This window comes from Muntiacus reevesi, chromosome 1, assembly GCF_963930625.1.
Source record: "Muntiacus reevesi chromosome 1, mMunRee1.1, whole genome shotgun sequence".
NCBI lineage: Eukaryota > Metazoa > Chordata > Mammalia > Artiodactyla > Cervidae > Muntiacus > Muntiacus reevesi.
Window position 1 is genome coordinate 215,997,528 of NC_089249.1, and position 27,882 is coordinate 216,025,409.

A 27,882-nucleotide genomic window follows, 5' to 3' on the forward strand; every position below is an offset into this window, starting at 1 on the left:
TGGATTGTCAAAATGGCCCCAGAGTGCCAGTCACACATAGGTCCTTAGTTGGTGTATGACAGAATTATGCCCAGAAAGCTGTGGGATACCAGAGGAAGGGGTCTCTGACAGTTCAACAGAGTCAGGTAAGGCTGTACAGAGGAGGTGACATCTGAGCTGGGCCTTGTGAAATTTCATCTGGCAGACAAGGGAGGAAGGACATTTGGGTTGTGGACATAGCATCCACAAAGGCACTGCGGTTGGAAATGTAAGGTGTGTAAGTGTCAGATGATGAGGTGAGAGGGCAGCCAGGAGCCAGACTATGCAGGGCCTGGAAAAAATTGTTCACAGATTGCTGGTAGAGCTGCAAACTGGCACATGCTTTTTGGAAGACAATTTGGCAATGTTTACCAAAGACATAAATGCATGCTCCTTTAGAGCCAACAGTTAGTTCCCCTTCCAGGAATTCATCCTTTGGATCTCTACTCTCACGAGCATACAAAGACATGTGTGCAAGGATTTTCACTGCAGCATAGTTTATTGTAGCAAAAAACTGAAAATAATCTAAATGTCTATCTGTAGAGGACTGGCTAGTTAATTATGGTTCATCCACCCAGTGCAATGCTGTCATTAGAAAGGATGGTTTAGACCCATGTGCATTGATATAGGAGTATAAGACATGGTGTGAGGTGAGAGAAGTCAAGGTACCAAACTGTAACGTGTGGAGCTAACTAATTTTTAAAAAAATTATTTTATTGAAATATAGTTGATTTACAATATGTTAATTTCTACTGTAGAGCAAAGTGATCACTTATACATATATATATTCTTTTTTATATTCTTTTCCATTATGGTTTATCACAGGATATTGAATATAATTCCCTGTTCTATACAGTAGGACATTATTGTTTATCCATTTAATATATATAATAGTTTGCATCTGCTAATCCCAAACTCCCAATCCATCCCTCCCTCACTCCCTGCCCCCTTGGAAACCACAAATCTGTTCTCTGTGACTGTGACTTTATTTATTGACTTCTCTAATAGCTCAGTTGGTAAAGAATCCACCTGCAATGCAGGAGACCCTAGTTTGATTCCTGGGTCGGGAAGATCCGCTGGAGAAGGGATAGGCTACCCACTCCAGTATTCTTGGGTTTCCCTTGTGGCTCAGCTGGTAAAGAATCCACCTGCCAATGCAGGAGATGTAAGAGATATGGGTTTGATCCCTGGGTTGGGAAGATCCTTGGAGAAGGGAAAGGCTACCCACTCCAGTATTCTGGCCTGGAGTGGACTATAACGTCCATTGGGTTGCAAAGAGTCGGACATGACTGAGTGACTTTCACTTTCACTTTCATAGATAAGTTCATTTGTGTTATATTTTAAGTGATATCATATAGTATTTGTCTATCTCTTTTTTACTTACTTCACTTAGTATGATAATCTCCTGATCCATCTATATCTCTGCAAACAACATTATTTCATTGTTTTTTTATGGCTGAGTAATATTCCATTGTATATATGTACCACAACATCTTTGTCCATTCATCTGTCACTGGACATTTAGATTGTTTCCATGCCTTGACTATTGTAAATAATGCTGCTATGAACATTAGGGTGGATGTATCATTTTGAATTATAGTTTTCTCTCAATATATGCCTAGGAGTGGGTTTGTAGGATCATATGGCAACTCTATTTTTATTTTTTTGTGAATCCTCCATATTGTTTTATATATTGGCTTAATCACTTTACAGTCCCATTAACAGTATAGGAGGGTTCCCTTTTCTTATGGAGCTAGTCAATTTTGACACAAAGAAAGCATTTGCAGTCACACAGTTATATACAGACATCTTAAATATAAGTACAGACATCTGGATAAATACAGACATTTGGATAAGAACTTCCAAAACACTGTTAACAGTAGTTGCCCCTGGCAAATGGGACTGAGAGAACTCAAGGAAAGAAGCTTGTACATTTCATCACCTTCATTCTTGTGCTGTTTGACTATTTTACCTTGAAGAGTGTTTTACTTGTGTAATTTTAAAAGCTAGCATGGGGGACAGCTGTTGTTATTGCTGGCCTCTCAGCATTGAAATTGTCTCCCTCCTATGTCTGTGGGATTCCCCACCTTATGAGATAGAGCCCTCCTCCCCATCTAGGAGCTACAATGCTTTCCCAGCTTTCCTTGCTTCCAGGACACGTGACCTCAGCCCCACACATCCCAGCTCCGGACCTGGAACCTGAACCTAGTGCCAGGAAGCAGCAGCAAAGGAGGAGAGTCTGCTTAGTTAAAGACAAGCGGTGTTGACTGTTCTTGCCAGGGACCAGGGGCAGCTGTGACACTGCTTCTGGGAGCACCTAGCACCAACAGGGCAGGCTGCACTGTCTGTGCTCAGCTGTAGCATCTGGGGAGTCTTCCTGGGACTGCTTGATGATGTGATTTGGGCATCATTCCAGGCTGCCTGGTCTCCAAGGGGACTCTGGCCTTCCAGGAAAGTTTCTGAGCTGCCCACTGGCTAATAAACTCCGTATCTGGTTAATAAGCCAAGAAGTGATGTTTATGACTCTTGACTAAGATTCCCTGAATGTCAGATGAGGAAGGACCAAGCAGTAGGAAGGAGAGAGGAAGAAGAGAGAAAGAAGACCATACGAAGGGTGTCGTCTTCCTATTGTAAGAATTGGGAAGTCACTGAAGGATTTTAAGCCCAAGAGAAACCTAAATGAGATCTGCATTTTATGGGGGCCAAACGGAGGTGGGTTGGAGGGGGACACTGCTAGAAGCAGCAAGAGCAATGAGGGATCTGAGGCAGAATCCACAGGAAGAATGATAAAAGCCTAGAGGAGGGAAGCCTCAGTGAGCCTGGAACAGGACTGGAGGGGAGACCTGAGCATCATTTTGGATGTAACTTATTGGATGTTGGGAAGAGGAAGTGAAATGAATCCAGGAAGATCCCCAGGTTTCTGACTTGGACAATGGGGTGAGTGATGCTGCTGCAGAAAAGGAAATAGGTATTGAGGGGCTGGGGCAGCTTTGGAGGGTGAGCTTGTTTAGGGCACACCGAATGTGCCATGCCTGATAGACGAGCTGGACAAGGTGCTCAGCCAAGAGTTATCTGAGCCCGGAACTTAGGAAGCTCCTCCATGCTGGCTTCAGGTATTCATTTGGGCCATGGTATACTGGGAAGTCTTTAATACATGACTTTCCAAGCAGAGAAGCACCTTGTAGAGTTTGTCCATACCCGTGGTGTAAATTCTACCCCTGTGGTTTATTTCAAGCTGTCACTGTGATGTCTCTGAGCAGAGAGTTGGGAAGAGACATGCGGTAGCACTCCCTTATACAGCATTTCCACTGTTCGGGTAAAATAGATATAAAATAATCTGAAAAGCACAGATAATAGTAAAATAACTAGGAAGTTATGTTTTAAGTGCTTATTATCTTTGTTTTAAACATATTTATATAACCATAAGTTTATTTAATTTTTAATAATTACTTTAATGTCTGGCTCACAAAATTCCTAAAACTTTATTTTTACAAGCTGATCCAAGCCAGCCCAGGACACCATTGGATTTGGAGTTATTTGTATAGAGGTGGTGGCTGGAGTCATGGAGAGCATGCAACTGCCCAGAGGAACAGAGAGAGTGAAAAGAATGGAGGGTGGGAACAGAATGCTGAGTCACTGCAAACTTCCTGAGTGGCCAGGGGCAGAGGAGCCCAGGGAAAGGCTGAGAAGAAGCAGCACAGAGAGGAGGAGAAGCTGGAGGGTGTGGTGGCAGGGAAACCAAGGGGATTAGAGGACAAGTGGACAGATGTTAAAGAGAAGCCAAAACAACAGTAATAAATAATCCTCAGATGAGCAGCAAGTGGGCTGCAGAGGAGTTTAACAGCAGCACCCGGAAAAGACTCATTGGAAAAGACCCTGATTCTGGGAAAGATTGAAGGCAGGAGGAGAAGGGGATGGCCGAGCATGACATGTTGGATGGTATCACCGACTCAGTGGACATGTGTTTGAGCAAACTCCAGGAGATAGTGAAGGACAGGGAAGCCTGGTGTGCTGCAGTCCATGGGATCACAAAGAGTCAGACACGACTAAGTGACTGAACAACCACAGGAGGCTTCGTGAGTCCAGGAGAGAGGAAGCATCCAGGGAAAACCTCCAGGAGAAAGTGACCTTCAAGCTGGGTTTTGAAAAATGAGAAGGACCTTACAATGTGGTGGTGAACTTTCCCAGCAGGGGATCCAGCAGGTGGAAAAGTCCAGAGTGTAGAGGGAATAGAAAATGCGTTAAATTCTGAATCAGGTAGGAAGTTCATTTGGTTGCTCATCAGAAGCTTAGCAAAGCAGCTATTCATTCTTTCACTCAAAGAAGTCATGTAGTAGGCAGTCCATAGTTGGTGTGATGACTTCACAATCATCAGAGACCCAGAATCCTAACTTCCTATTCAATTATTCTTAGTACCTGGATTCCACTTTCAAGGCCACTTCATGGCCTAAGATGGCTGCTGCAGCTCCATCCATCATGTCCATGCAGAAAGGAGAAGGAAGGGAAGTAGTGTAAAAAGAACAGTGCCAGCTTTCTGTCTTTTTCTTAAGGAATTTTCCTGGAAGCCAACAATTCCTGCTTACCTGTCATTGGCTACACCTAACTGCAGGGACGTTAGAAAAGTTTGGTGATCTCTCTTGGGCTTATGACTTCCTTGAATCAAGGTATGAGAAGGGAAGAATAGTTATTGAGTGAGCCACTAGCTCCTCTGCCCTGCAAAGGGTTTTTGCCTCCAATTTTTTTAATTTTTAAAAACCTCAAGCCTAGAGAAAAGTTCCAAACATAATGTGAAGTTGCTCAGTCGTGTCCAACTCTTTGTGACCCCATGGACTGTAGCCTGCCAGGCTCCTCTGTCCATGGGGTTTCCCAGGCAAGAATACTGGAATGGGTTGCCATTTTCTTCTCCAGGGGATCTTCCCGAACCAGGGATCGAACCCAGGTTTCCTGCACTGCAGGCAGATGCTTTACCGTCTGAGACACCAGGGTACTCAAATATAACACAATGAACAAAACTTTTAGGAAAGTCACAATATTAGCACACTGAATACCCAGATATCCTCACCTAGGTTCGCCAGTTGTTAACATTTGCTATATCTTTCCTTCCCCATCTGCATAGGAGCTGTCTCCAGAAGAAGGTGGCATGGTTACCGGGTCACCACTTTCCAGCACACTGGACTCACTACCCCACCTCACGTGGTTGGCCCTCCTTTAGGGCATAGGATGGCACAGTCCAGACCCCTGGGTCTCTTTCTGGCCAGACCCTAAACCTGTGAGTTCTCAGGACCCTTTCTTTGTTTTTGTTCTCTCTCCTGGAAAATAGGCCCCTCTATTCCTCTTTTCTCTCCCCTTCTTAAGAATGTACTAAGAAGCTTCTGATGAGAGGGAAGCCTGGGAGAGTGTGGGCAAGGGGATGGCAGAAAAATCCCAACTGGAGCAGCAGGGGTTCTCTGAAGAGAGTCCCAGGATCCTAGTTTCTGCTTGGGTTCTATAAAAATCCAGATGTGCCTTTATAACTCTGCATGTGGGGCCTTACCCTGTGACTGGACATTTACCAACATTCCTGCTGTCCAGGCCTCAGGATGAGGAGGAAGGCAGGGTGTGGGCCTAAGATCAGACAGGGGAGGTGGGTAATACTGATTGAACACCTGTGTGCTGGGCACTCTATCCATTTTATCACTAAGTCCTAAAGTCAATCCTTTAAAGCAGGCATTTACAGTCCCACTTTACAGATGAAAGAACTAATACCCAGAGAGGGAAAGTAACTGGTCCTTGGCATCTAGTCTTTTCAGTCGGTCTTTCTTGAGTGTCTACTGTGTGCGAGGTACTGTTCTAGGTACTGGAGACTCAGCAGAAAACAAGATGCATGAAGTTCTTGCTCTTCTAGAGCTTACTGTTCAAGAAAGAGAAGGCAGATAATTAACAAATGAACTAGTGACCAAATAAGATCCCTTAGACTGTGTTACTTTTGTCAAAATCAGTCTAATGTTAGTTCTCCCTTGTCACTCTGACTTCTGAGTACTTACCATGAGCCAGGCCCTGTCCTAGGAACTGCAGAACAGAGTCGTGAGAAAAAGAGGCCTTGGGGACCTTATGTTCTAGCACCACAAGGCAGATGATGAGTAAAATAAATAAGTAAAATATAGGGTGTGTCAGGAGATGGAAGTGCTTGGAGAGAAAGCAAAGAAGAGAAAGAGCATGGGAGTGCTGCAGTGGGGTCTGAGCGCTTGACCAGTTAAATGCAGTGGGCAGGGAAGGACTGGCTTGAGGTAGGAACTGAGAAAGCAGCCAGTGTAAAGTCCTAGGACAGGTGTGGGTCTGGCATATTTGAAGACCTGCAAGGCAGCCAGTGTGGCTGTAGGGGTGGAGAGTCACGAGGAGGGGGTGCTGAGAGCTGGTGAGGCCTTACAGATCCTTGGACTGTGAGCACAGGAGTGATGTTATCTCACTTTCCTTTTTAAGGTTCGCTGTGTAGACAGTCGCTCAGTCATGTGTGACTCTTTGCAACCCCATGGACATCTCCAGGCCAGAATACTGGAGTGGGTAGCCTATCCCTTCTCCAGTGGATCTTACCAACCCAGGACTCGAACTGGGGTCTCCTGCATTGCAGGTGGATTCTTTACCAACTGAACTATCAGGGAAGCTGGGAGAAATATCAGTAACCCCAGACATGCAGATGACATTACCCTTATGGCAGAAAGCAAAGAAGAACTAAAGAGCCTCTTGATGAAAGTAAAAGAGGAGAGTGAAGAAGCTGACTTAAAATTCAACATTCAGAAAACTAAGGTCATGGCATCTGGTCCCATCACTTCATGGCAAATAGATGGGAAAACAATGAAACAGTGAGAGACTTTATTTTGGGGGGCTCCAAAATCACTGCAGATGGTGACTGCAGCCATGAAATTAAAAGATGCTTACTCCTTGGAAGAAAAGCTATGACCAACCTAGACAGCATATTAAAAAGCAGAGACATTGCTGACAAAAGTCCGTCTAGTTAAAGCTATGGTTTTTCCAGTAGTCATGTTTGGATGTGACAGTTGGACTATAAAGAAAGCTGAGTGCCGAAGAATTGATCCTTTTGAACTGTAATGTTGGAGAAGACTCTTGAGAGTCCCTTGGACAGCAAAGAGATCCAAACAGTCAATTCTAAAGGAAATCAGTCTTGAATATTCATTGGAAGGACTGATGCTGAAACTGAAACTCCAATACTTTGGCCACCTGATGTGAAGAACTGACTCACTGGAAAAGAACCTGATGCTGGGAAAGATTGAAGGCAGAAGGAGAAGGGGATGACAGAGGATGAGACGGTTGGATGGCATCACTGACTCAATGGACATGAGTTTGAGTAAACTCCGGGGATGGACAGGGAGGCCTGGCATGCTGTAGTCCATGGTGTCACAGAGTCGGACACAACTGAGTGACTGAACTGAACTGTGTAGACGGTAGATTGTTCTTGGGCCACGGTGGAAGCTGGAGCCAGTATGCATACCATTGCCATAGTACATGGAAGATGACAGCCCATTTGGCCTAGGGTGTGGCAATGGAGATGGAGAGAAGTGGCTGTGTCCTGGACATTTTGCAGGTAGAGCTGAATATGGAAAGTGCTGATGAGTTAGAAAGAGAAGAGTCAGGACCAGTCCAGGATTTTGGGCTGAGCAGGTGGAAGGATGGCGAAGATTAGGGAGAAGCAGGTCGGGGGACAGGGGAAAGCCAGGAATTCAGCTTTGAATGCAATATGTGTGAGACAGGTGCATGTAAGATATCCAGGTGGAGCTGTGAGCAGGCAGTTGGATGCGCTCTTCAGGATTTCATGCCAGGCCACAGGTGTTCTGCACATGTGACATCCAATGCTCATGACTGAATGGGATCATGAAATGGAAAGTGTTGAGAGAGCAGAGCTGAGGTCCAAGGGCTCAGTCCTGGGAACTTCCAAGGCAAAGAGAAACTCTGTTCACATCTGTGTTCCTCAGTGCCTAAAACAGTGCCTTGGACATGGACCCTGGGACTCTAATAGAATACAGTGGTGGTGAAGCTGTGCCAGGTTTCAGGCTGGTGCTTTAAGAAACAGGCAGCTTCTGCCTCTCATCTCTTGGGACACTCATCCTGGGAACCCAGCCATTGTGCCATGAGGAAGCCAAGTGGTCACGTGGAGAGGCCACAAAGAGCTAACCCAGTTGACACCCCAGCTGAGGTTCCATCTGAGAGCCAGCAAAGACTGCTCCGCTGTGAGTGAGCAGACAGCTCCAGTCCCAGGCTGTGAGCCACTCCAATCGACAGGGCTTTGGAGTAGAGATGGGCCATCCCTATCAAGTGCTACCCAAATTGCAGATCTGTGAGCAAAATAAGTGATTATTATAGTTTTAAGTCACTGGGTTTGGGGTGGTTTATTATACAGCAACAGGAAGCCGGGACTCCATGCCCACCTCCAGAGCCTGTGTGTTTGTGTGTGTTAGTTGCTGTCGTGTCTGACTCTTTGTGACACATGGACTGTAGCCTGCCAGGCTCCCCTATCCATGGGGATTCTCCAGACAAGAAAATGAGTGGGTTGCCATGCCCTCCTTCAGGGGATCTTCCCTACCCAGGGATCAAACCTGGATCTCCTGCACTGCAGGCAGATTCTTTACCGTCTGAGCCACCAGGGAAGGCCCTCCTGAGCCTATCCACCACCAAACACCACTGAGTCTTCCTTCTAAATACCTCTGAAATCCATCATATTCTCTCATCTTCCCAGCTGCCCCATTTATCACCTGGACAACCATGTTTGCATCCAGATAGATCTCCTTCCATTCACTCTTAATCGAGCAGGGTCTGTTTCCTACACAGCAGCCAGAGAACTTGCTAGAAAGTCCATCTGATTACCTCCCCAACCCCTGAAGCACCAATGGCTCTCCTCTCTCTTAACATCAAGACTCACCATCCTTTCCCCTTTAGGCATCAGCTGCAGTGGTCTTTATTCTCTTCCTCCAGTACCTCATGTTCCCTTTGCCCTAGAGCCTCTGCACATGCTGCTTCCGCTTCCAGAGATACCCTTCTCCACCGGGCTCATTAACTCTCGCTCAAACATCACCTCTTCTGTGAACTGCCTCTGAGTTGGTAGTTCTCAAAATGAGGTTCCTGATCAGCTCATCTCATTGTCAGAAATGCCAGTTCTCGAGCCCAAGCTAGGTATTCGTTTGTTTGTGCTAAGTCACTTCAGTCCTGTCTGACTCTGCGACCCCATGGACTGTAGCCCATCAAGCTCCTCTGTCCATGCGATTCTCCACGCAAGAATACTGGGGTGAGTTGCCATGCCCTCCTCCAGGAGATCTTCCTGACTGAGGGATCGAACTCACATCTCTTACATATCCTGCGTTGGCAGGTGGGTTCTTTACCATTAGCGCCACCTCAGAGGCAGAGTGCAGCGGTCAGTATTTAGCAAGACTTGCAGGTGATTCTGATCCATGCTCTTGAGAAGTGCTGCTCTAGAGACCCCAGTTCAGGTCATGGACTTGGTCTTCTCCCACCTGTGAATCCGTTTCCTTCAGATGCTTGCATTTGCTGTGACACAGGTCTTTGTGAGATGACCTGGTGTCTGCTCCCCTGATAGACCAGAGCACAGGGGCCACTCATCTTCTGCTCCTCACTGCCTCCCAGCACCCAGCCCCCCACAGGCCTGGCAGCACCACCTGGAGCTTAGAGATGCGGGTTGAACAGATATTAACTGTCACCCATGGCTCTCCTGTGTGTGGCAGAGGGGAAGACACTAGTCTCTTACAGAGCTGGGCCAAGGGGAGTGTGAGAAACCTTAAGAAACTTGGGGAGGTTTCAACCCCTGCAGAAAAGACTGCTGTTCAGAAGGTGGGGAAAGGATATCCAGCTTTCCCTCCCTTATGTCCCCAGTCTCTCCTCCACCCTGGGGAGGCCCTCAGCTGACTGCTATTGACTGCTGAGCAGGCCTTGTTCTGTGGACTTGTTTTATATCACTTAATACAGCAAGCTTCTGAACTATGTTTCATTAATATTCCAATTTTACAGAGAGGAAGGCTAAGACTCAATGAGGTTCAGGTACTTGGCTGAGGTGGGGGCAGGGAGGACGTGACTCCGGCTGTGGACAAGTGCACCCTGGGCAGGTGGAGAATGCTCAGGTGGACAGGAGGGAAGAAGCCTGAGTGCAGTGGGACACAGGGGCCAAGCGGATCCTCGTTTGCTCTTCCAAAAGGCAGTGTTGACTGCAACAGATTGGGAGAAGGAGGCCCCAGTGTTGCCAAACCTAAAATTTCAAAATGTGGATTTCTAATACACAAGTTTCTTGTTTCTAAATAATCACATAGAAAAGAAAACCCACAGAGGCTTCCAGAGACTAGATACATGCCTGTGTCAAATGACATTGGTGGCAAAAATTGAGGGGGTGAATGACAGCAGAGCCCAAAGGCAGACACCACCATGCGTGTATTGTCTCTGACCTGGCCCCGCCCTGCTCCCCTCTACTTTCTGCTATGTCTGGGTCAGTCCGCTTTAAATTCAGGGTCTACCCTTGGTGGGATGTGGTTTCACTAGGGGCAGACCCCTAATACTGATCCCGGCCATCCTGTCTTTGCCCCCAAATGACCAGTGTCATGTGAGCCAAGGCTAGGTCTGCCTGGTCACAGCTGCGTTCCCAGACCCCAGGCTGCATGCAGAAGGTGCTCACTAAATGCTTCCTGATGGAACTAGTAGTATAGGCCCCGCCTCCTCGGAAAACCCCACCCCCCACCCACGCTGGCTCCTCCCAGTCGCCTGCCCTGGGTGAGCGGGGCGGAGCGATGGTGGGTTTAAGGCCGGGCGGCCGGCGTACCCCCTCGGATGGCTGGGTACCCGTGGAGCCCAGGCTGCAGAATGGCTGCCGCCCGCCCTGTAAGTCCACCCACCTTGCCCCCTTGGGCAGTGAGGGCCGGGGCTCACCACCCAGCTTGACTCCTCTCCTTGGTCAGGCTGAAGAGGCTGAGGATGGAATCCAAAAGGAGGAGAAAGAGGAGGCGGCAGCCGCGGGGCTGTGCCTGGGAGAGGAGGCTCTGAGGAAGGCCCCAGAGGAGGGCAGGCTGGACTTCCACCCGCTGCTCAGCAGGTAGGGCAGGCCCTACCCTTGGCTTTGACCTCACTTCCTCATCTGGGCAAGGCCGGAGCTGCCCTAAGACTTGGGCCCTGCTGGCCCTTTCAGCTTCAATCCAGCTGAGATTCCGGGTTAAAGGCCCTCACTGGTCCCCCAGCCTCTCAGGATCACTGTCCCCATCACCTCGTGGGGTCGGTGCTACAAACCCTACCTCCCCGTTGGCTCGGGAAGGAGCAGGACTTCCGGGCCGACCTACTGCTGTGGAGGTGGGGCGGGGCGGGGCGGGCAGGTGGGTGCACTCTGCTTCCTCCTGCCCCTCCCCCACCCCCCAGGTGGGCTCTGTGGTTCTTCAAGAACGACCGCAGCCGAGCCTGGCAGAACAACCTGCATCGGGTCACCAAGTTCAACACCGTGGAGGACTTCTGGGCGTGAGTGTCTGTCCCTCATGGAGGGGGCTGAGGTCAGGGGACCTTAGCTGGGGATCTTTCCCAGACCCCACGCCTCCAGGGAGCTGCTGCCTACGCTGCTTTCCTAGCCCTTCCTGGGGTCTTGCAGCATCTCCTGGGGGCTGGGGCTTGGTGGGCTCTAGGGAAGTGACGGGGAGTTTGGGCTGGGACTTGGGGAGTTTGCCCCCAAGCCTTGCTGGGACTTAGGGAGAAAGCCTGGGAAGTGGGAGAAGCGAGGAGTGGACCGTGACTCTGCTGTTCTGTGCCTTGTGACCCTGGGTGAGTTCCTTCCCCCTCTGAGCTTGTCTCAGCCACTGAGTGAGTTTCAAGCTGTTTCAGTGTCTGTGGTGATCCCGTGAGGGGATCTGCAAGGTGCTTCACAAACCCTAGAGGTGGATGAGAAGGTGGGATTTGAGGGTCTGGGTAGATGCGGACGGAATTTTTTGGCAGGGGGCATCAGTATGAGCTAAGGCTTGGAGGCTGGAAGGTGGGTGGAAAGCAGTGGGGTAAGAAGTTGAGGGATCTGAGGCCAGTTGAAACCAGGCCCTAAAAAGCTTGGACTTTCAGCCTGGGGTGGGGGTCTCTCTCCAGGATATATAATAATATCCAGCTGGCCAGTAAGCTCTCTTCCGGCTGTGACTACGCCCTGTTCAAGGTAAGCTCGGCTTCCCCCACTCCCTGGGACACAGTGGGGCTGATTTCTTCCAAGCTTCCTCCCTCACAGGAAGTTTGACAGTGGGGTACTGAGGACAGCCTTCCTTGGAGCCAAGTAAAGCTGGGGCAGAGTGTCAGACCTGAGCCCCATCTTGAACAGGGGAGGGGGCAAGGGGGAGCAACGAAGGGGTCTAGTTTTCTGGCCTGGCTTTTAAACTTGGGAACGCATCAGGAGTGCCTGAGGACACTCGTCAGGTCCAGGCTTGTCCTTGGAGGGGCTGGGCAGTGGGGCCCTGACGTCCATGTTTGCAGATTTCCCTAAGTGACTTGTACCCAGCAAGCCTGGGATGTCTGTCCCTGGCCACACTGGGGTTGCCCCAGATGCTTCCTTTAATCACCCCCATCTGAACTCTCATCTCAATGATCTTGGCTCAGCAAAGGAGACACACATCTATGCAGGGCTACGTGAGGTGACCTATATTGAGGCTTAGGGCCCATGGGAGCTCACAGGAGGGTCTGCAGGGCTGATCCTGCTTGTACTGAAGGGTGAAGACAGAAGATCTAGTCTGTGGAGGGGCTGGAGCAGGACCTGGGGAGGTGGCCAGGCACTCACTTCTCTTCGAACAAAGGGAGGTGGCTGATTCTCATACCTGCCTCCCAGGATGGCATTAAGCCCATGTGGGAAGACAGCAGGAATAAGCGGGGTGGCCGCTGGCTGGTCAGCCTCACCAGGCAGCAGCGTCACCCTGAGCTGGACCACCTGTGGCTGGAGACAGTGAGTGGGGGGCTGGGCGGGAGGCTGGGTGGGCAGGGTTCCCAAGGGAAGAAGCTGGGCTGGTGTGGTGGCAGTGGTCTCAAGGATGGCGAGGGCAGCCTCTGTGCCCACCAGGAGGCCTCATCCTCCTCCTTTTCGGGTCCAGCTGCTGTGTCTCATCGGGGAGAGCTTTGGGGAGCACAGCCGGGAAGTGTGTGGGGCCGTCATCAACATCCGCGCCAAGGGGGACAAGATTGCTGTGTGGACACGGGAGGCAGAGAACCAGGAGGGCGTGCTGCACATTGGGTGAGGGGTATCTCTGGCACAGAGTGGGAGCTGGGCCTCCTCTAGCAGAGAAGGTGGACGGGGAATGGCTTGGCCTGCAAGGGAGACCTCCAGAATACTCCATGCTGTCTCTCCCTTCTTTCTTCTGCAACTTGTGCAAAGGGCGTAGAGTCTAGATTTCCAGCTGTTTCTTGCAGACCTCTTTTCTTTTGCATTAGTCACATTTCAGGTTTCCACAGGGGTAAGACGCACACAACAGGAGTTACTGTGGCTGGAACCAGGGTAGGGGCTCTGGGCATAGGACCCATGGTCCCAGGTTAACTGCAGGACCCGCTGCTGACTGCCTGTCTCCTTTCCTCTCCCACTTACCTCCCAGGCGTGTCTACAAAGAGTGCCTGGGCCTCTCCACAAAGACCATCATTGGGTACCAGGCCCACGCAGACACAGCCACCAAGAGCAACTCCTTAGCCAAGAACAAATTTGTGGTGTGAGAGGACCCTGAGCCTCCCATTGCTGTGTGTATTTATTTCTCAAGAGGGCTGGGCTGGGCTGAGGGCAGATGCCATGTTTCTCCCCTATCCTGGGGCTCAGGCCTCGGGGTGAGTAGCCAACTTGAGGACCTAGGGCAGTGGAAAGGTGGAGAAAACCCTGGGCTTTTTAACTCTGGGGGGTTGGGTTGGGTAGTGTGGTGAGGTGAGGCATTGGTAGAGGAGGTGGGACGGCAAGCAGGAAGAGAACAGGAGAGAATCCTAGGATTCAGGACTAACTCCATGCCCCCCACCTTGGGGAAAGAAGTTAGGTGTTCTGAAGGCCAGTCTCTTCCATTTGGGGGAGGGGGGGGTTCAAGGCCACTGACAGAGCTGGAGCTCAGGGACAGGAGTGGGGACTCCGAGTGATCACTCTGCTTTTAAAACTTTTATGGGTTGCCTCTCATCAGATTTGTTAGCCTTGGAGCCTATGCTTTATCCCACACCTTCTCTCAGCCAGCTGTGTGTGGTTCCCTAGAGTAGGGGGTGGGGTTGATGAGGGCCTGGCCCAGGAGAGGTGATCAGGCCTTACTGTGGCTCTGCCAGAAGTGAATTAACCGGAAGGTGAAGCTTAAGCCCCTTTCTGTTCCTCTTATAAATAAATACTTTAAACAAGACTGGAATTTTTGAAAAATCTTTTTTTAAAGTAATTTATTTATTTTGGCTGTGCTGCATCCTTGTTGCTGAGTGGGTTTTTCTCTAGTTGTAGAGAGCGGGGGCTACTCTCCGGTTGCAGGCCACAGGCTTCTCACTGTGGTGGCTTCCTTGTGGAGTATGGGCTCCAGGGCGCGCCAGCCTCAGTGGTTGCAGCTCTGGGGCTCTAGAGCACAGGCTCAATAGTTGTGGTGCACGAACTTAGTTGCTCCGTGGTATGTAGGATCTTCCCAGATCAGGGCTCGAACCTGGGTCTCCTGCATTGGCAGGAGGATTCTTTATCACTGAACCAGCAGGGAAGCCCAAAATTGGAATTATTTTTAAAGAGGACTCTAAAATTCACCCCCTACACTTTGGTCTGCTCCAGTCCTGCCTTGAGAGGGTTCATGTGAGACCCCTTAGGTAGCAAGGAGCCAGATCAAGGTAGCCGCTGGTATGGGGAAGAGGGGTTAGACGGTGCGGGGCAGTGCTTCAACCACCAAAGGGGTTTGAACTGGGGGCTGCGATCTATGCCCCCCGGAAAAACTGAAGGGGCAGGGAGCAGCAGGCGCAGCCCTCACAAGACCCAGGTGTCATCCCGTCTGAGTTTGAACCAGCAGAGACAGAACTGAATTTCCGAGTGAGAATCACTTCTGATTCGACTCCCCTGTAATAAAACGTCCTGCACGTGTGCTAAAAAACACCATCCATATAACTATTTTCTGTTCGCTCACCAACGCGGTCGTTACTACTCTTCAGGGATGGGCACTGACCGCAAGGCCGGGGATTGGGGTGGCGCTGGTACTGATCCTTGTGCTGTCGGGGGAACTGGGGGTCTTTCGTGCCTGCGACTTGCGGAGCTTTCAGCAAGCATCTGAGGTGGGCTTGAAGGACGCTGCAGCAGCCAGTGTAAAGGGCGGAGTCAGGCCTAGAGGCGGCTCCGAGGGGGCTAAGTCGGGCTGTGGGGAGGGGCCTGGACTTGGGGTGGTGTGCCTGTGTGGGGGCGGGGCCCGGAGGGGAACGGGGGGGCGGAGCCAGACCCAGAGGCGGGGCTCCAAAGGGGACTGAGGGGGGCTAGGGGCGGAGCCTAGGGCGGGGCGGAATCAGGCATAGAGGAGGGGCTCTGAGTGGACCGAGCCGGGGCTGTTCGGGCGCCGGGGGCGGTCCCTGCGGGGCGGGCGGGGCCCGACGGGCTCTCTGTGTGGCCGCGGCCATGAAGCCGCAGCCGCCGGGCTAGGCCCCGGGCGGCTCTAGCCCAGGGCGGCCCGCGGAGGGCTGGGCCCAGCCTCCGGGCCCGGTTGCCGGGCCGGCGTGCGGCCACTCACCATGCCCGGCAAGCACCAGCACTTCCAGGAACCCGAGGTCGGCTGCTGCGGGAAATACTTCCTGTTTGGCTTCAACATCGTCTTCTGGGTGAGCGCGGGGTGGGTTCTGGGCCCTGTGCTGGGGGTGGCGGAAGGAGAAGGCTCAGTCCCCTACTATGGGGAGACACTCTTTGCCACAAGGCCTTGGAACCGTCCCCCAACTTCTTCCTCCCCTTCCCACCTCCACGCCCACCCTCTGGAGCACCTGAGGGAATTAGAGGCCTGGATTGCAGGGGGCGGGTCCCAGCCACTGCGGTGGTAGGGTGGGGAGGGGTAGTCTTCCGGGGTCTTTTCAGGGCTCAGCGGAGAAATGGGAGGTGTTTGGGTGAAGACTCCGCGGCCCTGCCTGGTGCGGGTCGCCCCCTCTCCCTCGCTTACCATGAGGTGTAAGGGGTCCGCGGAGCCCCACCTCTGGTTTTGCCGGTAGGGAGGAAAGCCTCCGCGAAGGGCTGGATTCCCTCTCCAACCCTTTTACCGCTCCAGTACCTGGGCCTACCGCTTTGACCTAAGCTCCTACAAAGAGGCGGGGGGAGGGGCGGGAATAGGTCAAACTCCCATCCCCAAACTAAGAGGCTTGCAGGCAAGGAGGGCTAGTCGCCCTAGTTCTCGGCCGAGGACAGGGGGATATTCCCAAATGAAAGGCCGGGAGAGCTGGCCTTGGGGAACAGAATTCAACATTCCACAGCTGAGCAAATCGAGGTGTCAGGGCCAGGCTGTCCCTGTCTGGAGAAGGGAACTGCTGGTGCCCCTCCCAGGGCGGAATCCGTACCCCTGGGGCTGCCAAGTCATCTTTCCCTTCTCCCTCCCCCATCCCATCTCTCCAAGGCTACTTGCTGACTCTTCAGTCTCTACTCCTGACGCCTTGGGTCAGAATGTCAGGCCCACTCAGTTTTGTTTAGCAGGAATCAGTGGCACTGCCCTCTGCCCACAAGCTGCTCAGGCAGTGTGGGTGTCCTTTGGCCCCTGCAGTGCCACAGCCTCGAGAGTGTGGGCCATGTGCCGGGGGCTCGTCTGGTGGGAAAGTCTGGGGCTCTGGTTGTCTCAGGCCTAGCTGTGAGACAGTGGGCAAGTCACTTCTCTCTGGGCCTCAGCTTCCCTGACAGGGAGTGGGGGATGATGAAGCCTGCTTCTCAGGGCTGTTAGGCAGATGACATGGATTATAACCTACTGTATTCTCACAGTTACTTTAATTATAATCTGCATTTTATAGGTAAAGGAACAGGCACAGAGAGGTTAAGTCACTTAACCCAGAGTCACACAGCCAGTAAGTGCAAGGCCAAGGGGACAGCTCAGTGGGCAGTAGGTGGAGGTGAGGCAGAGCGCTGAGCAGAGGGGGCCGCCAAATGTCAGCGCGGGAGAGGCATGAGAGACCCAGGCTTGTTCCAGGCTTCCCCAGGATGGGACTCCCAAGTGTGAAAGGCCCCAGGGCTGGGGCAGAGTTTGAGTTTCACGTTGAGGGCAGTGGGGATGGATTTGTTTTAGCTTCTGTATTAGAGGCAGATCTGCCTGACTGCCATGGGCAAGGAGACCAGGGAGGCAGGCTAGGGCAAAGGAGGGGTGATGGCAGGTGGACAAGCTGAGGAAGGTTTCAGGGGAAGTTATCAGGCTGAATTGACAGGACTGGCCCAGAGCACCCTGTGGTGTCTGGCTTGATGTCTTCAGTTTGTCCCTTGCACCACCATCCATGATCTTACCTCTGGGCCTTTGTCAGTACTTCCGCCTGAAATTCAGTTCTTCTGCCTGGAATTCAGTACTTCCACCTGGAATTCAGTACTACCTGGAATTCTTTTCTCTTCAATGCCCCTTTTCATCATTCAGGCCTCAGCTAAAATGTCACCATGCTCCCTAACTGAAACATGCTCCCCCCCCACCACCACCCTATCACTTCCCATCACATCACCCTTTTTTGATTTTCTTTAAAGGCTCTGTTGGTATCTGAAACTACCTTGTTTGCTCACTGTGGGTTTCCCCCACTGGAGTGTAAACTCCATGAAGGCTGAGAGCTCATGTGCCCTTTTCACTGATGTGTTTTCAGTGCATGAAATGGAGCCTGGGACGCGGAGGCTTTTGCAGCAGGCAGATGGACTAAAGGCTCTAGAGCCAGCAAGAGGTTTGGGTGGAGATTGGGAGATTGCCAGTGTCATGATGAGGTGAAAGATGAGTTTGAGAAGAAGAAGGGTAGGTGGGAGGTTGAGGTTGGAACCTGGTGGAGGAGGGGGTGGCCTTGTGCATGGCACCAGTGAAGCAGAGCCTTGTAGGAGGGAGGCTGAGAAGGGGCTGGAGGAGGAATGGCATTGCATTAACCATGGGGAGGTTCGAAAAAGAGAAAGTAGTAATCATTCACCTGTCTAAAGGCCATGGGCGGGTCAGATGAGATGAGGCAGGAGAAGTGAGGTTTGGTTTCACATCCCAGATCTAGTGTGGGGGAGGGAAAGAAAAATATTTCTACAAAAAGAGTACAGCAGTGAGAGGAGCCTGGGGTCAGAAAGGGGTGGGTGCTAAAGGTGGCTGGCCAGGGGTGGAGTTGACTGAGGCTATGAGCTGAGGCAGGGAGGGAGCCTGTAGAGAAAGCAGGTGGGAGATGGAGATCTGAAGAGGTAGGGTCATGGCCTCGGGCTTGGGCAGGAGGCGCGCTCTCCCTCTGAGACTAGATGTCCTGCTCGGGTTCAGGCAGCTGCCCTGAATATCCAGGGCTCGTCCTAGCACAGAGATGAGGTGGGATGGTGGGTGGTGTTTAGAAGGCCTAGCCTAGGGCCCCTCTGCTGATCTAGCTCTTCACTGGGATTCCTGGTCATTCAGGGGTCTTTGACTGTGAGCCGCCAAGATGTACTCTGGCAGATGGAGGTTGGAAGGGTGGGATGGGAGTAGGGTGGCAGTCACAGAATTGCAGGGAAGCAGGAGGACCAGACTTGGGAGGACATTGGAGAGGATGCCAGGAGCCGGGAACCCTACCATAGGCCTGAGGTGAGGGAAGAGGCTCAGGAACCAGTCACTGCTGCTTGGTGGGACTGTTTGGCCCTCCTCTGCTCCAATTCTAAAGTTCCAAGAAGGGATCCCTTCTTAGGGCTGGGGAGGGTTCAGTGTTCCAAGCTGTGCCCTGTGGGAAGAAACACTGAGATGCAGTCTTAGAAAGATGGAAAAGACCCTGGACCCCATTTACAGCCCTTCCCCGTGGCTTCCTGAAGAGCCTGACACCAGTGGGGAGGGGGCTCTGCCGGGGACGGGAAAGAATGCTGGTGCCGTGGCTCAGCTCTTTGCCGCTATCCTTGCAGGTGCTGGGGGCCCTGTTCCTGGCCATTGGTCTCTGGGCCTGGAGTGAGAAGGTAAGGCAGTGGGATATGGTGCAGGGCTGCTATGGGCTGAGATGGTGGGAGGGCCAGTCCCCCCCACCTGCCTCTGCTCCCCCTGCACAGGGCGTTCTCTCCAACATCTCGGCACTGACAGATCTGGGAGGCCTTGACCCGGTGTGGCTGTTCGTGGTGGTTGGAGGCGTCATGTCCGTGCTGGGCTTTGCCGGCTGCATTGGGGCCCTCCGGGAGAACACCTTCCTGCTCAAGTTTGTGAGTGCCCTCCCACCTAGATTCACTGGGGACCCCAACCTCCTCCGACCCACTTCTTTCATATAGTTCATGCTTAATAATGGTAGTTTTATTATTGTGTAATTTTAACAGTGGTCACCAGATTTGTATTATTAATACATTTATAGGATCCTCTGTTGCAAGTGCGGCTTCCCTGGTGGTTCAGCAGTAAAGAAGCCCCGGGTTCAATCCCTGGGTAGGGAAGATCCCCTGGAGGAGGGCATGGCAACCCACTCCAGTATTCTTGCCTGGAGAATCCCATGGACAGAGAAGCCTGGAAGGCTACAGTCCCTAAGGGTCACAGAGTCGAACACGACTGAAGCGACTAAGCAGCAGCAGCAGCTGTTTTAAGTGACCGAAACCTAGTGGCCTGGGCCCTAAGCTGCCAGGGCCACTGGATCCAGGGGCCACCACAGTGCCACTTGGCCTAGCCTCTCTGTTTCTCAGCTCTGTGCCTCTGGGTTGGCTCCAGACCCAGATATCCAAGAATCGGGTGGGGTGAGGGGGCGGTGGGGTACTGGCTTCAAGCCACCCTCCCAGGAGCTCTGCTGGAGGCTGAGTGAGTCTCTCCTTTCCCAGAACTTTCTGCCAAAGTTCTTTAATTGCATCTCCTTAATCCTGATTGGCCACCTCTGGACCAATCCCTGTGGCCCAGGGGAGGTAGTGCTTTGATTGGTGGACTCTTGATGCGAGCCTAGTCGTCTATATGGAAGTGGCTCCTCCGGAACCAGAGAAACTGGAGTTGTGTGTGGCGGGTGGCTTCTCAAAGACAGTAGAGTAGGTAAGAACAGTGCTATCTTTCCATCATAAATCAATACTAATATGGTAGAAGGTGGAGACTCTGGGCTGCCTTGAGTCAGGATGAGGGAGGTTGAAACCCCACTCAGTGGCAACCCCAGGCCCTGTATCTCTGACCCCCACTGTCGGTCTGCCCCCCACGCCAGTTCTCCGTGTTCCTTGGCCTCATCTTCTTCCTGGAGCTGGCAACAGGGATCCTGGCCTTCGTCTTCAAGGACTGGATTCGGGACCAGCTCAACCTCTTCATCAACAACAATGTCAAGGCCTATCGGGACGACATTGACCTCCAGAACCTCATTGACTTTGCTCAGGAATACGTAAGTCCGGCATCCAGCTCCAGCTACATACAGGAGGCAGCTGCCAGGCAGATGAATGAAGGAGCAAGTTCCCTGTGTGCTGGGACCATTCTCTTGCCTACCAGACCAGGCAAGCCCCAAGGAAGAGAGCCAGGTGTCCCCCTGTCTGAAAGGAAGCCAGCCCTTGGTGATCTCCATGTGCCTAACCCTGCATGGACACGGAGCAGAGGCCAGAGGCTGCAAACTGGCAGCTCCTAGGACAGGCTTAGGACACACTTAAAGGAGGAATTGTGGCATGAAAATATTGATTTCTTCTTCTACTAAGCTGGGCCAACAGTATCAGCCGGGGCTACATTGCCACTGCCCCTTTGCTGGTAGAGAGGCTCTCTGCCACCATCCCTTTGTCACCCTATTTTAGTATACCTGTTGGCCCTCTTCTCTCATTTATATTATTTGTTTGGCCTCTTAGTCAGGTTTGAGACCCGCCCCACCTCCCAGAAGCTCTGCCCTTAAGCTTGCAAACCCAACCCCTGAGAAGAAGCAGTCAGTGAACAGTTCAAGAACTCTGACACACCTTCCGCCTGCATGTTCTCACCCACTTACACACTTAGTCACACACACTCATAGTCGCACCCACTTAAACAGCCATGCTCTTTTGATGCCATCCGCCCCAAGAACTGCTCTGGGATCCAGAGGTGAACCAGAGCTGGTGCCTGTTTTGAGGAGCTGTCAACCCAGGGCAGAAGTAAATGAAGAGCCAAGTGGTTAGGATGTGATTTATTTGTTCATTTAATGCAGAATTGTGATGGACCAACTATGTGCTGGGTCCTGAGCTAGGTGCTGGGGATTCAGGGGTGAAAAAGAGCTGCTGCTGCTGCTAAGTCGCTTTAGTTGTGTCTGACTCTGTGTGACCTCACAGACGGCAGCCTACCAGGCTCCGCCATCCCTGGGATTCTCTGGGCAAGAGCACTGGAGTGGGTTGCCATTTCCTTCTCCAATGCATGAAAGTGAAAAGTGAAAGTGAAGTCACTCAGTTGTGTCCGACTCTTTGAGACCCCATGGACTGCAGCCTACCAGGCTCCTCCGTCCATGGGATTATCCAGGCAAGAGTACTGGAGTGGGTTGCCATTGCCTTCTCCGGAAAAAGAGCTAGGACCTGTCTTTGTGCAGATGGTGATTTGGGGGAAGAGACAGATGATAAACAAGCAAAAGAAACAAACGTGTGTGTAGCATTATAAATTGTGGCAGAGGCTGAAATGGGGAAGTATGGCGAAGGAGAAGGCCTCTAGGGGCTGGCCTTGGGGGAGGAGAAGGAGCAGGGATGTGATGAGAGGAGCCAGTGCTCTCCAGCGGGAGCAGGGGTGCTGAGCAGAGAGGAGGCAGGCAGAGTTGCATGGCTGTGCCTCCCTGTTCAGTCCACAGGGCCTACCTGTGTCTGCCACTGAGCTGGTCTCTCGAGGGCCAGCTGTTTGGCAGCCTGTGCTGTGCCAGTGAGTTAAGGCTGCCTGTCTCCCCACTAGATGTGAGCTGCTTGCTTCATTGCAGCCCCACCTAAGGAAGCAGCCCATTGTCCTGGGTAGGGGTCATGGGGATACAGGTGCCCACAGCAGCATCTATGAAGTGGGATGGGGGATGGTCATGAGGGTGGCAGGACTGCTCTCCTGTCCCTGGAGAGAAGAAAAAATAAGGTCTTTTGTAAAAATTGTGAGACAAGCGTAGGAAGACCAGGCACAGATAGGGGCCTTCAGCCTCTCTGCAGGGTTTATTGAAACTCCCAACCCTCAAGGTGGCCTAGAGGAAGCCACAGTCCTTGGGCCACCGTCCTCGCCCACTCCCTCTTCTCAGCCTCTCTTGGGCTAGGGGGACAAGCTCAGGAGCCCCTTCCCACTACCCCCAGCCCCCATCAACCTGGTCAGGAGCCTCGAGCTGCTCCGATGGCCCTGGGCCCAGGCTCGACCTGTCGGTGGGGAGGTTCCCACCTGACTGGCTGTCTCCAGGCCACTGCCAGCCAGCCTGGGCCTGTCCCCAAACAGGATGGGGCTCCTGGGGCGGGCCTGGCTCACCCGGGCTCCCCTCCCACCCCCTAGTGGTCTTGCTGCGGAGCCCGAGGGCCCAACGACTGGAACCTCAATATCTACTTCAACTGCACTGACCTGAACCCCAGCCGGGAGCGCTGCGGAGTGCCCTTCTCCTGCTGCGTCAGGGACCCAGCGGTGAGTGCGCCTTGGCGAGGGGCGGGGCCCCGTGCGGAGGGGCGGGGCCTCAGCGCGCAGGCGCAGTCTGGAAGGAGTCCACCACCCGCCTCGCCTCAGCCCTGCTCTGGGGGCCACCGATGTGGGAAGCCGTCTTATGTATAGTAGTAGCCCTGCTGGGCTGGGGAGTGGGGCGTTTGTGTCGGTGGGTGGCGTTGAGGTCTGCTGGGTGGGGGCTGCTTCTCTTGGCCCACCATGCTGGGGTGGCAGCGGTGAAAAGTTCTGAAACTTTCATGGTTTTCTTTAAGAGCAGAAGCTTCTTGCAGTGACATCCCTCCAGCCCCAGGGCACAGGGACAATGAGGGCCAGGTTTCTTCCCATTCTTACAACACACGGGCAGGCAGGGCTCCTAAAAGGAAGCCGTTCAAGCTGGCGTTGCGGCCGTGCGCCTTGGCGATGGGGAGAGGCGCTCGGGTCCTAGCCAGCTTCCCTTAAGGAGCGGCGGCCGCGGAGGAATCCTCGGTTCCATCCGCTTCCCCTGAGGCCTCATGGGTGCCCCTACCGAGTCGCTCCCTGGCGTGTTTCTCCTCAGGAAGATGTCCTCAACACTCAGTGTGGCTACGACGTCCGGCTCAAACTGGTGAGAGGGGTGGGGACAGGGCTGGGGGCAACTGGGGAAACTAGGATAAGGAGGGGGGCCCTCATATGTGCCAAAAGGCCTTAAGGATTCCGGGGGCGGGCGAAGGGAGTGCCGAGTCCCAGGAGGCACAGAGGTCTTGATACTGTGGAACAAGGCAGTGGACTCCTATAGAGGAGGAAAACAGGAAGCCAGGGATAAGGAAATATGAACAGCAGTGTGACAATTTCAGCTAAGTACTAGGAAGAAGCGAAAAGGAGGGAGATAATGGGGTTGGGGCAGGGCAGTCAGGGAGGACCTCTTAGAGGAGAAGCTGTCTCTGCTGAGACCCTCAAGGAGGAGAAGGCCCTTCGGTGGGGCTCCAAGTGGCAGGCGCTAAGGTATAAGGCCCTGGGCCAGGCTGAGCTTGGCACACTGGACTGAGGTGAGGCCCCTGGTGGCTGTGGGTGGGCCGAGCCGAGCCTGGTGCTTGTTTGTCCCCAGGAGCTGGAGCAGCAGGGCTTCATTCACACCAAAGGCTGCGTGGGCCAGTTTGAGAAGTGGCTACAGGACAACCTGATTGTTGTGGCAGGGGTCTTCGTGGGCATCGCCCTTCTCCAGGTACCACCGTGGCCCTGCACAACCTCACTCTGTCCCGGGCAGTCTGCCCTCCTGTCGGCCCCTCCCTCACCTGCCCTCTGTCTTCCAGATCTTTGGCATCTGCCTGGCCCAGAACCTCATCAGCGACATCAAAGCAGTGAAGGCCAACTGGTGAGGCTGCCACGCTGGCCATGGCCACTTGCCTGGCCAGCCCAGGGACCCTCCACTCTGCCCATAATGGGCAAGGCTGCAGGAGGTGTTTCTGTTTGGAGCTGAAGCCCACATGGGGCTCGTGGGCCGCTGCACTGTGCACGCAGGGAGAGCCGCATGGCTCTGCCCAGCTGCCTGTCCTGGAGCTGTGTGTACGGAGGGTGGGTGCGCAAGGAGCCACTGTCTGGGCTGCTGTTGGGTGGTTGGCTCTCCAGGGGACTAGGAAGGGCTCAGCTAGGAGGGGGCAGGCCAGGTGGGGTGGGCTTGGGGACTGCTGTTGCCTGCAACTCAGCCTCACATATCTCAGAGTTCTCTTCACTAGTGACCCATCCAGGAGACCACTTCAGCCTCAATGTCTCAGACTCTGAAATGGGTCCAAGAATCTTCTCTCCCTTGCTTGCCTCTCAGGATCAAATATGATGACGGCTACAAACTACTCAAATAAACAAATCCTTGAAAACCAGTGGCTTCCGCTCAGCGTCCTGAAGGTTCTGTCAGCTGCAGGGCCTCGGCAGAGCTCTCCACTTTGGGCCCTGGCCCAGACCCACTCCGCCAGTGCATTTTCTTGGTCTGGGTAGTATATACATTTGAGCCAACCTTTAAAACGTGGTGTACTTCATGTAAAAGTCCAGATCCCAAGCTTCTCGTGAAGATTGGCCATCCGGCCCCTGCGGCTCTTGGGACGTCATCATCCCCCGCCTGCTTCCTGTTCTCTGAGAGACCCACCTGGCCGGTGCTGCTCACCCTGTAGGCTGGGGTTGACCTCCCCTCTGGTGTAGGGTTTTCCCCTGAAAACACCTCGAGGCTGCCATGGGCCAAGCCTGGAGCCAGGCACAAGGATGTGAAAAATGGAGGCCACAGAACTTGGGTGGGGTCCAACCCCCCTGGAGACTGAGATGGGTGCCCAGGAGAATGGCTGAGGTGTGGAATGGAGATCAGGAAGGTTTGGGGAAGGAAATAATTGGAAGTCAAAAACTTGGCACCCATAGCATTGGTGGGGAGCCTGCTTTGGGGCCCATGGTGGTTGATGCTGGGTCTCACTTGGAATCCAATGGTGGCCTGCAGAGCTGCCTCATGACCACCAGAGGGCGCTCCAGCACAGCTTTGCTTGGGTCTGGCGACTTCCACGGCAACCTCTGGTACAGCCAAGTGGCTGGTGTGTCCACCCTGCTTACCAGTGCTTCCGATTCAGGGAACTTGAGATCTTTGAGAAGAGTTCAGACTTGGGAAGTCTGACTGTTGCTCTCAGCTCTGCCTCTTAGCTGCATGAAGGGGTGTGTGAAGCGTAAGTGCTGCACCCATCCATCCCGGGGGTGCTCTTTGTGGATCAAAGGGATTTGGGGTAGTTCATAGATCTCCAGCTCGGATGCTCTTAAGGTCACGTAGGTCATATAAATGAATGAAGTAGGCCTTTGACTTGTGAGGCCTTTGTAGTGCAACTGATTTTCCTACTGTCCCTGAAGACCACACAGAGAGACATTGCTTTGTGACCAGAGAAATATTTGGGCCATTGCGTTGATGATGTACCTTGACATACAACAGAGTATGGTGGGGACTGACAGCATAGATCCCCACCTGAACTTGGTGACTGTCATTGAGTTGTGGCTAATTGCTATAAAGTGGGAATGCAGGTCTAATGTCAGAAATCCAGAGAAGCCAGGAATTCAGGATTTTATGTGAAATAGACCTATTTTTAAGTTGCTAACTAATGAAAAAAATTTAAATGCTGCAAGCCCAATGAAAGGTGTTGGCCCCTGTGACACTGCAGATCCCTCTGGGACAGTCATCCGCTGGAGTCCTGGCTGCTCTGCCATCCAGGGATGCTGAGAGCTGCTGCTGGGAGGGCAGGGTGTCGGGTGTGCACCCAGCATCCTGGCTCCCAGATGCCAGCTAGACAGTGTCCAGGGTCCCTGACAGGTGCCCGTGTACCGCAATAAATGCAACTCACAGTATTGTGCGTGTCTTGCTTTTTTTTTTTATTTCAAAAGCTTTCAGTTTTCATTTTCCCTTTAAACCTCAACAGCGCCCCTTGTGAGGTAGAGATTCTTTTCCTGATGAAGGAACTCGGGCTGGGTGGGGGAAGTTGCCCAGCACACAGCTGGAGGAGGCACCCAGCTCTGAGCCCTCTCACTGGAGGTCTGCACTAGACCTGTCCTGCCTTTCTGATGCACACGAGTGATGCCTGCACTTGTAGGGGCAGCAAGGTATCATTCCCCAAGCTTGAGTTGAGCTTCCATGCAGGTGCTGGGGATGCAGAGGAGAAAGAAGGGCGAAGTCCTAGCCCTTGGGCTGCATTCTTGTGGGGGAGACACAAATAAGTATGCATTTTTGTTAGTAATGCAAGCTGTGAAGAAAATAAGAGTGATGGTCAGACAGGAGTAGCTAGAGTGCCTGGGAGAAGGGACCTTCTGATGAGGTGGTAGAAGGGTACCATCTCTGGGAAGCTCAAGGGGAACAGTTGCCCTAGGGGCCCTGAAGCTGGTGGGTTTGGCATAAGGGAGCTTGGTGTGCTGGAGAGGTGAGTGTGGGTGAAGGTCAGGGGGAAGTGGTAGAACCAGGATATATTTGGAAATAGGACCAATGAGATGCATAGGAATGACTAGAAGGGGTGGGCGTGACCTTGGCTGGGGACCCAGAGTTCCCCAAAGCTCAGTTCTGCTACAGGACATCCATCCACTCAGGCTGGAGGCCGGGGGCACTGGAGCATCTTGCCCTTACCCTCCTGGAGCCCGTGGTCTCTTGGCACGGACATGGAACAGTTGCTAGTGGTGTAACATGTATGTGGTAAAGAGCACGTGAGGATCACTCCACGTGGCATTTCAGGCGGGCGAGACACAAATTTCCTGTCCCCAAAGTAGAACTTGGAACAGTTCTTTTCCTTGTACTAAGGAGCCCTTACCCAGATGGGACATCTCTTGGTGTGTAGAAAACACAAGGAAGCTTTATAAGCACCCCACTTTCCATCACTCTAGATGGGTCCCTGGGCCATGACCCAGGTCACCCTCTCACCGTCTATCAGGACACATGTGGTGACAGGGTTGGGCGTTGACTGGCAACCTAGGAGTCACTCAGGAGCCCTTGGCCTGCCTGGTCTAACTAACCAGAGGAGAGGCTGCCAGCAGCTCACCCAGCAACTCAGCAGGAGGACGTCCTGTGACATCAGGCTACCTCGTCTGTGGAGGAAGAGGGAGTACTGGAAGGGACAGATCGAGCCCGGACCAATGAGACCTTGAATCTGGACAAGGAGGTCAGATGGGAACAGTCAGGGAACAGAGGCCTTCCAGAGGGCGGCCGGCGCTTGCTTTGGAAGGACACACTCCCGGCTGCCACCAGAGGGCGCCAAAGTGCAACCCACGCGGGCAGCCGTGTCTGCTGCGGGTCACCAGAGGGAGGAACGCGTGGCTAAGCAAAGCCAAGACCCGTTCCAGACACCCGGCAGCCCACCCTGTAGGTGCCAAATCCGGACTTTGCCACCCTCCTTCTCCACAGATGCCTCTCGCAGTGTAGTGGTCGCTCAGGGAGACCTTAGCCCACCTTCCTATGTCTCCACAGGCGGCGATGTCCGCTAGGCAGGTCTGGGAGAGAGGGTCACTTTCTCCAGGACGTCGAAGTGACATGCTCCAATACATACACCTCCATTATTCATTCAGCCAGATTTACTGAGCACCTACTGTGTGCCAGACGCTGTGGTGGGTGCACCTTGGGATCAACAGCGCTTGTCTGCGAAGGGCCAAATGGTAAATATTTTAGGTTTTCAGGTCATACAACCACTCAACTCTGCCTTTAGAGCAGAAAGCAGCTCTTGCCAAGACAAACAAATGAGCGTGGCCATGTTCAAATAACATT

At 52.9% G+C, this 27,882-nt stretch overlaps 2 protein-coding genes across 2 annotated transcripts; both read left to right on the plus strand.

The window, feature by feature from the left end:
• The first annotated feature begins 10,796 nt into the window (after window positions 1-10,796).
• EIF4E1B (eukaryotic translation initiation factor 4E family member 1B) lies at window positions 10,797-13,713 on the plus strand. Its single transcript, XM_065919206.1, has 6 exons — window positions 10,797-11,098; window positions 11,416-11,511; window positions 12,121-12,184; window positions 12,845-12,958; window positions 13,104-13,243; window positions 13,599-13,713. Exons 1-6 carry the CDS (start codon window positions 10,797-10,799, stop codon window positions 13,711-13,713), a joined length of 831 nt encoding a protein of 276 aa, XP_065775278.1.
• Window positions 13,714-15,518: 1,805 nt separating this feature from the next.
• Window positions 15,519-25,988, plus strand: TSPAN17 (tetraspanin 17). Its single transcript, XM_065918245.1, has 9 exons — window positions 15,519-15,795; window positions 19,019-19,069; window positions 19,160-19,306; window positions 20,269-20,439; window positions 22,506-22,631; window positions 23,203-23,250; window positions 23,731-23,847; window positions 23,936-23,997; window positions 24,445-25,988. Exons 1-9 carry the CDS (start codon window positions 15,709-15,711, stop codon window positions 24,479-24,481), a joined length of 846 nt encoding a protein of 281 aa, XP_065774317.1. The 5' UTR covers window positions 15,519-15,708; the 3' UTR covers window positions 24,482-25,988.
• Window positions 25,989-27,882: the final 1,894 nt, after the last annotated feature.

What these genes read in the sequence shown, in the direction of transcription:
- EIF4E1B (XM_065919206.1), top strand. Translation starts at nt 10,797, where the DNA reads ATGGTGGGTTTAAGGCCGGGCGGCCGGCGTACCCCCTCGGATGGCTGG. An exon ending in ACCACCTGTGGCTGGAGACA is followed by an intron (nt 12,959 to 13,103) that starts GTGAGTGGGGGG and finishes TTTCGGGTCCAG; the next exon opens with CTGCTGTGTCTCATCGGGGA. An exon ending in GAGGGCGTGCTGCACATTGG is followed by an intron (nt 13,244 to 13,598) that starts GTGAGGGGTATC and finishes CTTACCTCCCAG; the next exon opens with GCGTGTCTACAAAGAGTGCC.
- TSPAN17 (XM_065918245.1), top strand. Translation starts at nt 15,709, where the DNA reads ATGCCCGGCAAGCACCAGCACTTCCAGGAACCCGAGGTCGGCTGCTGC. An exon ending in GCTGCGTCAGGGACCCAGCG is followed by an intron (nt 22,632 to 23,202) that starts GTGAGTGCGCCT and finishes GTTTCTCCTCAG; the next exon opens with GAAGATGTCCTCAACACTCA. An exon ending in ACGACGTCCGGCTCAAACTG is followed by an intron (nt 23,251 to 23,730) that starts GTGAGAGGGGTG and finishes GTTTGTCCCCAG; the next exon opens with GAGCTGGAGCAGCAGGGCTT.